This window comes from Vitis riparia, chromosome 18 (genome assembly GCF_004353265.1).
Source record: "Vitis riparia cultivar Riparia Gloire de Montpellier isolate 1030 chromosome 18, EGFV_Vit.rip_1.0, whole genome shotgun sequence".
In the NCBI taxonomy this organism is placed as follows: Eukaryota; Viridiplantae; Streptophyta; class Magnoliopsida; order Vitales; family Vitaceae; genus Vitis; species Vitis riparia.
The window spans coordinates 11,799,469-11,812,553 of NC_048448.1; the positions used below are offsets into that span (position 1 = coordinate 11,799,469).

Here is a 13,085-nt window from a genome sequence, read left to right on the forward strand (position 1 = left end):
CTCTCTCTCTCTCTCTCTCTCTCTCTCTCTCTAATTAGTATAAAGTTCACCAAGAATATATCTGGAAACATCTCAAATGGAGTAGTTTTACCAGCCCACCCCTCCACCTCCCTCCCCTTTTCTGTATCTCAGTGACTCAGGCTTTAAGGATATATTTAGAAACATCTTGAATAAAGCAGTTTGACATCTAACTTCAGTTCCTTTCACCACCTCCAGCCAGCAGTTTGACATCTAACCTATTATCAGCAATATTCTGGGTTACTAGTTTAGGGTTTAAGGTTGTATTTGCACATATCTCAAATACAGCAAAACCTTGATAAATGGATGTTTGATAAATTAATAACCTTGGTTAAATAATAAAATCTTCTCATCCCAACTTGGGTCAGTGTAGTAAATTAATAACATTACTAAATACATAAGATAATAATATTTTTAGAAGTCTAGGGACTAAAGGAAATATAAATTAATAATTGATGAATGACATAATATAAATAGTATTGAGTAACTTTTTATAACTTCTATTTTTTCAAGTCACTCGTTCTTGAAATCATCATATACTTGAAACCTCTTTTATCTTTTAGGGCATTAATTTTTACACCACATCTCTTCTTTTTAGGAATCTTTCTATTTTTTACAATTTATAACCATCTTTTATTTTTTTGAGTCTTTTAGGATTCTATGTAAATTTTTTACCACATCCATTGTTCTTAGATTTGTAAGTCATATAAGTACAAGTACTGGACAATATAAACATAATCCTCTTTATAAATTAATAAATATTCATTCATCGATAAATTACTAAATTACTAAATTATTCATTTATCCATAAATTAAATAACTCCGCTAACATAATAATTTCTCTTGATCCGAAGAGTATTATTTTATAGGGGTTTTTTACTATAGAGCAATTCTAAACATCTAACCTCAATTCCCTCTCCTTCTAGTTCAACCGCAACAAAAACTAGTCTGCATGCATGACTGTCTTAAGGAAAATATACCTTTTCCAATGACCGAAATGAGGCTCTTGGAGAGGGTTCATAATTCCATAATCTTCTGCATCCTGTGAAGCATGCTGGTGGATTCAACCATTTAGTGGATTTTAATATTATCAAAGAAAAACACCATTTCCAGACTGACATGTGTTCTATTCTTAGAAATTCAAAGAAATCCCCTATTTACTGATTTTCAAATTTGGAGACTAAGAATACCATAACCACATCCTCAATTCAATGTTCTAATCTAGGCTGCAAATCACATGGAATAAGTTAGCCCCAAATGCAGAGAAGGAGCAGGGTAACCTTCTCATATCTCATAAAAAAGTGATACAATATATTCTAAATCAAAAGAAACCCTTAATACAACTTGGAACAGTGATTCAAAATGAGCTCTACATAAAGGATCTCTGTGTAGAAAAGGTAGTATACACCACTTCAAGTGTTTTAAGATAAAGGAATGAATCTCTACAAAAAGCTGCTACAAAACAAAGAATGCAGAAACACCAATAGAAAGGATTTATTATACAAGGGCTTAAGATGCCCAACAAACACATCCCTGAGCTATATATTTCACACTGAACAACTAGAATAACATGATGGGATATTACAGGATCATCAAAAACAAAAAGTCTGACTAGCTATGGATCATTATAAGAGGAGCTCTTAGATTGCAAATTAAAGCACAGGCACTTATCTTTCATAGCTTCAGACTCGCTACCATACTCTTTGAATCTATACTCTTCTTGCTTGAAAGTAGAAGGCACCTTTCCTTCACTGTAGCATTGATTGCACAGACTAAAATGTGATTTCATCTCCTTGAAGCGGGACCCAATAATGGGGTAGCGGCAAACTGAGCAAGCATAGCGACCATGGCGAGTCCTATCCCCAGTTTCAAGCTTCACCAGACTGGACATGATACCGAAACCCCAATCAGGATCATCAAACATCAAAAGAAACTCGGACAAGGACACCATTGAAACATCTGCTTCTCCATGTACTTCTAGCATTTCACTAACCCCATGAGAAGGAATGTATATGGCCCTCAACAGTTTGATATATTTAAGAGCATCAGGCTTTCTTATTTGAGCACTACCTTCATTCACAGGTCGCCACAAAAGTGCATCATAGGCCACCCGTTTTCGCTTGTCTGGTGAACCACCACAAATGGGTGCAAGAACAGAAAAAAACATGCCCAAATCCACCCTCCCAGAGCCAGTTTCATCCAAAACAGAAAGGATCCTCTCGTTTATAGCTTTAACAGCTCCTTGAAATGTTTCAGGCTTCAAAAACTGGAGTAACCTGCGGAGAATCACCTCCAAATTGGGCTTGCGTATGGATTTCTCAGGTACACCACCACCAGAATAGGACACTGGCACATCATTTTCAGTCATTTCCTTCTTCAGAAGATCCACATCACAACCTCTCAACCTGGTGATCCTTTGAAAAGCCCTAATTTCAAGAGTATTGGCCAATTCTGGCCTCAATGCAGTCTTCTCACCCACTGTCTTAAATTTTGAGGGTTCCACAATAGAAAAAGCCCCTCCCCATTGGCACTCCCATTAGGCTTCACCTTCTTCTTCTGCAGCTGCTTCAAGTGAGATATCGCATCATGCAATTCTACCCTGTTTGTCATTTTTAATGCTTCTTTCAAAGCTTTCTTGGCTTCCTCTGCTTCACCGGCCCCCAACAGGGAAACAGCCTTGTTTAGCTGGGCCCTCCAATGGTTTGGACAAACAGCTAAAACCCTGGTATACATCTCTGAAGCTCTCTGAAACCTACCCATGTCCATATAAAGCCCGCCCAAATTGTACAAAGCATCCACATGACCAGGTTTCAAATCAATAGCCTTTTGAAACACTGGAATTGCCTTCTCACCCTCACCCATAGCATGCAAAGCCGAAGCCAAGTCACAATGCGCATCTGCATAATCTGCTTTCATAAAAATAGCCTCTTCTAATGCCTTAACCGCTGCCCTATATTCACCTACACCAAACAGAGCACTACCCAAGAGTTTCAAAGCCCTAAAATGAGTTGGACAAAGAATTGCAGCTTCTCTATAATGCTCACAAGCACTCATAACCATCCCTTCACCTTCAAGCGCAATCCCGAGATTCACATGAATCTGCGGAAGCAAATAAGCCGACTGATTCCCCCCATTCTCAGCAGCCTCAAGCGCCAATGTGAACTCCTCCTTTGCCTCCCCATGTCTCCCAAGAACATACAAACAATTCCCAGCTCTAAAATGTGACCTTACATCTACAGGATGCAACTCACAAGCCCTCTTGAAACTCACCAATGCTTCCTTAAACAACTGATGCTCATACAAAACCCTTCCTATTGCCATATGCCCATCAAATGCTTCCTCTCTTGACCTTGCCCCATCAGCCTTAGTCCTCAAAACCCCCAATTCCTTCACAAACAGAGCATAATCATGCCCAGACTCTTCCCAAACTACCCTTTTCTCTGACATCTCCGCGGACGGTCCCAACTCTCTCGACCATCCCGGATCTGAATATGCATCAAAATTATCACCTTTCATTTTCCCATCCTTCACCTGCTTTGCCTTCAACCTCTTGATCAATATCTCCAAATCGTCCACCACTTTCCACGTCTCGTCGAACACAATGCCGTGGTTCGGCGACGCCGCCCACGCTGCCGTCCTCTGCTTCTTGTGCGGCTCCAACACCCTCTCGTCCGCAATCGACGACGAAGATGCCGCCGACTTCCCCTTGTTGTCATCCGAATTCAGCTCCAGCCCAAGCGCGTCGAAATCGCGGTCGACGTCCCCAGCCCCGTCATCGTAAGTCCTCAATAAGCCGTCGTAGGTGAGCCCCTTCTCGCCGTCGATGAACTCACCGTATGTACGGAAAACCTCATCCAGAATCGCACTGATTTGGGCATCGCTGAACTTAACCCTAGGGTTCACTGCCACCACCAAATCCGCCATTTCATCTCTATTGAGACCCCCATCACAGTTGACATCGAATTGCTGAAATATCCTCTTCACCTTCTCTGATCTGCTTCCCCTCGTTGCCATAGTTTCCCTTCTTTCTTTTTCCTCTTCCTTTTCTACTTCAGCAGAGGCCTCTGAGCAGATAAGAGACCCAAGCAACAAAAAAACCTGGAACCCTCTTTCGAACTATAAATGGGGTTTCATTTCAAGGCTTCTCTCAATGGATTTATTTTCCCTTATTCTCATTGGATCTAGGAATTCAAACAAAATGAACAACACAACAAAGCAGCAGGCTCCCCTCTTCTTTTTTTCTTTTCTCTTTTTTTTCCCTTTATATTTTTTTATGGCTGTGATGATTGAAGCCAGTGGTGGGCTCTGAAGACACCCCACAAAGAAACCTCCCCCCTTTAATCAGATTTCATGTTCAATTTCCTCTATTTAAAAAAAAAAACTCCTAAAATTTGTTTGTAGTTGTTGCCAGGCATTAATGCCTTCGGTTGGAAGTGGGTGTCCCCTGTTTCTCCTTCCTGTACAGCCTACCCCCTTTCACACTAGAAATTATACCTAAAACCATTCTATTATATCTTTCCTTTTTCCATTTAGTTACCATCTCCCATGACAACTAGAAAAGAAAAGAAAAAGGAAAGAGGGTTTTGTAAATTGATTGCCATTGTTGGACGTCTTTAAAGCCTTGATGGGCGCTTATCCAGTCCCCTTCTCACCTGTCCTTTTCCCCCCCAAGTTTTTTGCTTTATTCCTCTCCCTTTAGTTTCACCTTTTGTTAACATAATGGAAGACTGATTCCAAATTTTCTCTTCACGGATTCTCGTGGTTTTTCAATTGAGTTTTAAATGGTTATCATCTCAACTGAAGAAAAATACTTCATGTTTATTAATTAATGAGCTTTATTGCTTCTTTCTTAATTTTTATCATTTATTGTCTTGGGATAATTAATTTTTCAGTTCATTTGATGCTTCTTGAATGTGATGGCATATAACGGATGGGCCAATGCAATATTGGATTTTAAGGCAATTCAATTGAATGAAATTTTTATAATTATATAAATGATAATAACTCTTGTACAAAAAGATGAAGTTATTTTATATCTTTAAAATTTTTTAAATATGTATGCAATAAAAATATTTCTATACCTCAATTTAAAAAAAAAATCTAAAATCAATTATCATTTTAATATATGCCTTTAAAAGAAAATATAAAAAATTATTAATATTTTTATATAAATTTGAAATCTCTTTTTTTTTTCTTTAATTTATTTTATTTTATCTTTTTCCAAACACTCATCTTAAAATCCTACATTTTCTTTTCTAAAATCATTATTGAATATGCTCAAAATCCTCGAGAAAAATCTTTAAAAAAAAAAAAAAATGAAAGAATTTGATATAGAGGTAAAATTTTCTATAGGTTTTATTGTTGCAAAATTTTGATATACTAAATGTGGTTTTCATTGAAAGGGAGGAATACCTTTTTCATGTTTTTTTATAACCACTCTTCACGTGAAGGAGCAAATCATCCTTGTGAAGAAATTGACTTTTTTTGTAAATTTTTTGTAGGTTATTTACAAGCTTTTTACTAAATGTTAAAATGGTAATGACGGCCAGATCATGAGCTTGACTTGATCTGACGATAGTGAGTTAAGATGATACTTTTATCAGACTAATATCTTCTAAACAAATATTTCCTTATTAATGTACATTATCTTTACATTACCATTTAATATACCTTAATTTTTTTATAAAAATATTTAAAATCAATTATCATTTTAATCTATGCCTTTAAAAGTTTTTTTATATTTTATATAGAGATTACTAATATTTTTATATAAATTGTGTCTTAAAGTCCCATCTTTTCTTTTCTAAAATCATTATTATACCTCGATTTTTAAATAATTTTCAAAATCAATGATCATTTTAATATACACCTTTAAAAGTTTTTTATATTTTATATAAAAATTATCATTATTTTTTTAGAAATTTAAAATCTCATTTTATTTTTTTTATCTTTTTCCAAACTCTCGTCTTAAAATCCTACTTTTTCTTTTCTAAAATCATTATTGAAGATGCTCAAAATCCTCAAGTAAAATCTTTAGAAAATAAAATGAAAGAGTTTGATATAGAGATAAAATTTTCTACAATTTTTTTTTTTGCAAAAGATACGACATTGAAACGAAGGAATACATTTTTCATGGTTTTTATAGTTACTCTTCACGCGAAGGAGCAAGCCATCCTTGTGAAGAGGTTGACATTTTTTTTTTTTTTTTTTTTTTTGTAAATTTTTGTAGGTTATTTGCATGCTTTTTGCTAAATGTTAGAGTGGTAATATGTGGATCAAGTCATGAGCTTAACTTGACCTAACGATAGTGAGTTAAGATGATACTTTTGTCATACTAACATTTTCCAAACAAATATATCCTTTTAATGTACATTATTTTTACATCACCATTTAATATACCTCAATTTTTTTTTAAAATATTTAAAATCAATTATCATTTTAATATATGCCTTTAAAAGTTTTTTTTAATTTTAATTTTTTTATCTTTCCCGAACACTTGTCTTAAAATCCTACCTATTATACCTCAAATTTTAAATAATTTTCAAAATCAATGATCATTTTAATATATACCTTTAAAAGTTTTTTTTTTTTATATTTTATATAAAAATTATTAATATTTTTATATAAATTTAAAATCTCATTTTTATTTTATTTTTTTGCAAAATTTTGAGATATAGAGTGTGGTTTTCATTGAAAGGGAGGAATTCCCTTTTCATATTTTTTATAACCACTCTTTACGCGGAGGAGCAAACCACACATGAGTTTGGCTTGACATGATACTCTGGCCTGACTAACATTTTCCAAACAAATATCTCTTTCTAATGTACATTATTTTTACATCATCATTTAATATACCTCAATTCAATTATTATTTTAATATATGCCTTTAAAAGTTTTTTTATATTTTATATAGAGATTACTAATATTTTTATATAAATTTAAAATCTCATTTCCATTTTTATTTTATTTTTATCTTTCCCAATGGTCTTAAAATCCTACTATTTCTTTTCTAAAATCATTATTATACCTCAATTTTTAAATAATTTTCAAAATCAATGATTATTTTAATATATACCTTTAAAAGTTTTTTTTTACATTTTATATAAAAATTACTAATATCTTTTTTTTTTATATATATAAAATTGAAATCTAATTTCTTCCATTATTTTAATTTCTTTTTCTTTTTCCAAACACGTGTCTTTCAATCCTACCTTTTCTTTTCTAAAAAATCATTTTACATCATATGATTAATTAACTATATTTATATTAAAATAGGCAACTTTTCATGATACAATTTATCAAATGTCATTATCCTTGTGACATCAAATGTAAACCCCAAAAGATTTTGAAATATTTTTAATGCAAATTTAAAAATTATTATTATTATTATTTAAACCGAATTAGAAGGATGATCATTAGCAAAAAGGGTCGGATGACACGTGAGCCATGATCTGTGAGACCATGACCTGGATTCACGTGGTTTGCAAATAAAGCCATAGTCCTTTTTTATATACTTCCTACCGTTAATTATTAGAAACCTCCTTTCGGCTGTGGATTCTATTTTTCTCTCTCCAGTCTCAACGGCTCTATTCTGCTGAGAAAATCATGATTTTTTGTTGGTTATTATAAGGTAAGTAATGCGGTGGACAGCCCAACCGCAACGGCGCTGTTCCCTGACTCCATTCTCTTGTTCCATTGCCGGTACCTTTTACACCCACCTTATGGCTTGTGGGTTCAAGTGCCTTGGCCGCATTCTCGACCGTTATGTCCGTTTCTGCTGTGAATCCCCCGGTCTTGTCTATGCATGCCAAGTATTCGATGAAATTACTGAACAAGATGTGGTCGCAGGAACCTTGTTTGTTTCGTGGGATCATGCTGGATTATTGAAGTCCCAATTATTTCATGTTTGTGGAATGATGAAGCTGATGCTGCTGTTAGTTTGTTGATGAGATGACAAGAAATTTGTCAGAGGTATGCGCGCCATGTTTTTTTCCCCCTAATCGAAACAGAGGAAGGTTAAAGATTCATTTTTGGGAAATTTAGGTGGATGAATTTACGTGCACGATTGTTCTTAATTCTTGAGTTAATGCTAGGTTTTTTTGAGGAATTTGCTGACATCAATTTCTATTCACAGAAGCAAGCCATGGCCGGGATTTTTCATTGTCTGTGAATAACACTTGGTGAACTGTAAAGAAGGATGTACTACAATTGATAAAGCGCACAACAGGGTTTTAATCAAGATTCCCTTTGAAAATTTTGTTATTGTGGAATGTAATGGTCTCAGGAGTATGTTAATGAGGGGCTTGTTTGTGAAGTTAAATAATTTTTCAAGATGATTCCAGAGATGAAATATTTTGGCGTGGACTGTGATCATCAGTCCCATCACTTCAAACCTTCTTTACAAAAAGGAACAAGGAGTCAAGTCCTCTGGCCCTTGCAAACCACAGGGTTTTCAATGCTTCAGTGAGAGAGAACAACACTGACAAACTCAGAATGGCAAGAGGGATTTTGAATGTTCCACCTCTTTTGGACTGTCAAGGATTCCTTTTATAGATGATGCTTTTGGGAATTAGTTGGGTCATCTACATGAAGGTATGGCTATGGCTTGTTCGATGGGGCAAGATAGCATGCTTGGGTTGTTACTTTCATTCGTTGCATGGGGGCCACTAGATGCACATTCAATGCTTGTCATTCTAAATCCCGTGGATGGCTTTGGATTCATAGGCAAATGATGGCTAGGGTGGCCGGGTTGCTTCTCTGGGATCCATGTGTCACTAGGGTCCAATGTCTCCCCACATATTCCCTCATTTTGCATTTGCGGGAAAAAGTCTCTTGTCCTTCCACATGGAGCTGCTTGGGGGAGATTGCTTTTGAATTTGAAAGGGCAATAGGCTACGGAATTAAGGGAAGTACGTTCCCTCTTCTCACGCCTCATCGAATTTCTTTTGACATTGTTGTACTTGTGGGATCTTCACTTCTCATATGGGCAAATATTACTTTCCCTTCTTATCTCTTTTGTCACCTTTCTTCTTTCTTCCTTTTTATGCTCTCCTAGGGTTGCCTTTCCTTATCTCTACTATGCCTAAGGGAAGGGAATTTTCGGTTAAATGTTCCAGGGAGTTTTAGATATTGAATGGTGTCATCTTGAGAGGTATGTTCTCTTACGAACGTATTCTTTCAAGGGGAGACAATGTCTCTTTTTTTGTAGCTCATTTTAAGGCAAGGTTTTGTTTGCTTTTGTCACCTCCAATTTGTCACTTTTATGGTTTTGTTAGAGTCCTCTCATCTAAGGTCCACCATAATGTTATTCATTTGTTGATGACTATGGCCATGCTAAACTCAATAGAGGATCAATGTATTTTCTTGGGGAGACCTTGTTCCTTTACCAATTAAGTTGCATAAAAATTGTAATTAGCATTTTCATCTAATGTAGGTACCAAAGGATTGGTGCTTGATCTTCCTAACTCGACAAATGATAGGAAAAGAAAGGTTGTATGTTGATTTTTAGTCAATATGAAGGTTTAGATCATGTCAGGGACCAATTTTTAAGGTTTTTCTTGGGCTAAATGATCAAGGTGTTCAATTACTCTTATTGTTTGCTCTTTTCCCTGACTTTTTCTACCTTTTTTCACTCGTCATTGTCATTTTCTTATGATATTTTCTTCTTTGTATGCAACCTTTTGTGGTTGCTTGGCTAATTGTCTCTCATTGTATTGCTTCAATCATTTGATAGGAGTCATGCACCTTAGAGCACACCTATTTTCATTCCACCTGCAAGACACTTGCTTCAGTAAGCTTTAGACAACCTCTATCGTTGGGATCCCATCCTGGTGACGATTCTCCTTTACAAGTGTTTTTCGAAGAGATTATTCAAGTTAAGGCAACTCTCATATATCATCTACTCAATTATAAAATTTCAAGAGAATTTCAAGAGCATTAGGAGAATGGGGATTCTTTAGCATAAATGGCAAACTCCTAAATTCTGAATCTGTAGGCCATTCTTGCATTGTAGATTCCTCTTTGATGTCACCCTCCTCCTTTTGTATCTACTCCTTTTGTATCACTTTGTACTATGGAGCACACTCTAGAGGAGGGTAAACCAAGTTTAGTAAAGAGTGCAATACCAATAGCCCATTCTATTGTGTGTTGGTTAGTCACTCTAGCCAACTCGACTCCGTTGTATCTTAAGAAATTGTCGTTGTAAATAAGTTAGCCCCTGCCAATCTATGGGTGATCATGTTGCCAACCCAACCCATTATCTCATTTTCCTACAACCATCCTAACTTGTTTTAGTTTGTTAGTTGTCTTGGCTTTGCCTTTTCTATATTTGAGAAAGGGAAAGCTCCTAGTGAGGTTGCCACTCCTCTATAAGACCTTCAACTTGAATGAGCTAGAACCTCCCATTTATCTCGTATGCCCCTTTGTATTAGAGTAACTCTCTCAACAACCATTATTTGTTGTTGTTGACATGGTTCACTTCATTCGCTAATTTTCTTATTGTTTTCATTTGCAATTGTTTTAAAGTTTTAAGCATTCTGACTTTTCCTTTTCTTTCAATTCTTTATGCCCATTGCCACCATTTGGTGTAGGAGGAAATTGTTAACATGAAGTTGGCCTTAAAAGTGAAGGATGTTGCCCTTAGTAAGATTCAAAAGGTGATAGATTCTTATGTGGGGGTATTGCGCATGTAGACTCGATGATGATGGAATTGGAGAGAGGGTCCTAGATTTGTTCCCATTTCAAGAGATCTATCACTAGTTTCTTTAGGCTTTTATAGTCATTTGTCTAATACACTATTTCCTTATGGTATTCACAATATCAGTTTGAGTCGTGGTACCTAGTGTCCTTAGGAAGTAGTATTGGTTTCATGTACCTTTTCATCCTTTGGATCTTTTGCAAGATTGTGTCGTATGACACATTTAATAATGTGTACTATGCCTTTCAATCCTTTTAGAGTTCTACCTGGCCAAGGTCATCTCCTTAATCATTTATTGTTTCTATCTTAAGCTTTTTCCCAACACCCTTTCTCGTCTTCTTCTTTTTCATAAGTTGTCACTCCTCCCTTAGTTGTTCTAACAACTATGGTGTTAGCGAAGACGACGGGCTTGGGAATGGCTATCCTCGTGTCCTCTTCAAGTGCAATATAATTCTTGGCTTTAGTAAATAACTACTCCAACATTACTAGTGGCTTCTTTCTTAGGGAGTGTGATATATCAAACAAGAAGAGAAGCACATTAGCCTTACTATATCCGTCAACATATGTGACTTTAAGGTCAAATCTCCAAATATAGCTTTTTTAGTGACTCATTAAGAGCTTTTCGTACTTTTAAAAAGGTTTCTAAGCTTTTCTTCTATTTGACCAAGTACATGCATTGACCAACATCCCTAGGCTCTCAAAGTCTCATTTTCATTCAAGTGGTAATTAGTGGAACCAAAACAATGTTGTTATAGGTTGGACAAAAATCCTTACATATGAGTTGGTCATTTCCTTGTTCAATACCATCATTTATTTGAAAATGCTCATTTATCTTGGCTTTTAACACCACATTTTCCTAGGTAAGGTGCACACTTCGCTTTATGAACTCTTCCATTTGTTGGTGGGTGCATTCTCGTTCTTCACTCCAATGACACTTCATTGTAGTTAGTTGCTCCTGTTAGGACTATGCGATTAGTCACTCCTTGTCAACATATCCATTGTTGTGAGTTTAGGTCATCTTTATATTGGGATCGTGCTTTAAGCATGCCTGATGTAACAAAATGGATTTCATCAATATATTTATATTATGATTTTAGTTTCTACTTTTCTGTTTATGATCACATTATTACTTAGCTACAAATTCAAACTTATATCACTTACATTATACATGATTTGGGTGTATTAGAGTTATACGAATTATTTAAGTAATAAGTTGTTCATAACTGGTTTATGGACTTAAATAATCTAAGGCTATAGTGTACTACCACTTGATTAAAAGGATAATTTGTTGGGGTTATCAAGATGAGTTTCCTATGGTAAATGCACTAGTGTGTATGTTTGGTCGCACATTGGATAGGACCTATGATGAGTCATGACATTGGTTATCAAGTAGTTTGACATCAACAGGCTACTATACTACATAGACTTTTAACTTTGAGAAAATATTAAACTAGAGTTGAAATCTTCAGTGGCTTTGACCTATGAGTGAGACTCTAAGGTGGTTATATAGTTTCTATGGATTGAGCTATTGTTACTTAAGGCAAGTGATAATAAGTATTCTTAAAAAACACACTATGATATCTTATAAGATTGAGATAATATGTCCCTTTGGGTGATCCTGAGGACTTGTGATTGTCGAATCCGCGACTACAATAATTTCTTAAATGACATTTGATATATGTTCTTTGTAGACTACCGTATATCAATTGATTACAAAATAAGAGAATCCGAGACTCGATAGTTGTAGAGGTAATTTTGAAAGTTTGATAATCATTACCTCATTAGATTACATATACCAATTCATCAGGAGCCTACATGTATTGATAGTAAGTCATAAACTAGAGAAATTAATTAAATTGGATTTAATCGATTTTATTTCAATATAATATCATTGGGTATTGAAGTGCCATTAATAGTATGCTGAGCGAACTTAGAATTAGATTCTAAGGAAGTTGGTTTTTTCATATGGATCTCGTTGCTCAAGCTCACAATCTTTATTGGCACAAATATTTGAGAGAAAATGAGTTTAATTAATTATATGTGTGCATAAGGGTGTTGTTTTGATAAAAAAAATGCAAAGTTGTATAGGAACTTATGATAATTTATTTTAAGTTTTTTTGGATTGAACTAATTAATTTATTAGAGCTTGTTAGGGTCATTAATAAGGATCTTGTGGGCTAGATTGAGTGATTGAGCAAGTTGTGGGCTTAAGTCACTTTATCCCATAAAAGAGACTAAATAGATTCTATTTGGGTTTAGGATTAGTCATCTATTTATCTATTCATCTTTTCAATTTCTAATTTTCTAGATAAAACCCTAGCCACCTTCACTCTCAAGATTGTGTAGCCATGTTACATTGGTGCCAAGGAGT

General features: G+C 35.1%; 1 protein-coding gene and 1 long non-coding RNA gene across 2 annotated transcripts; one reads left to right on the plus strand and one right to left on the minus strand.

Moving 5' to 3' along the window:
• Positions 1-1,312: 1,312 nt before the first annotated feature.
• On the minus strand, positions 1,313-4,540 carry LOC117907031 (uncharacterized TPR repeat-containing protein At1g05150-like). Its single transcript, XM_034820360.1, is given in 2 exon segments — positions 1,313-2,532; positions 2,535-4,540. Coding segments are annotated over 2 exon segments (2,397 nt in total). The 5' UTR covers positions 4,033-4,540; the 3' UTR covers positions 1,313-1,633.
• Positions 4,541-7,514: 2,974 nt separating this feature from the next.
• Positions 7,515-9,407, plus strand: LOC117906334. The gene is made up of 2 exons (XR_004649794.1): positions 7,515-7,989; positions 8,153-9,407. It is a non-coding gene; the product is annotated as an uncharacterized LOC117906334 (long non-coding RNA).
• The last annotated feature ends 3,678 nt before the right edge of the window (positions 9,408-13,085 follow it).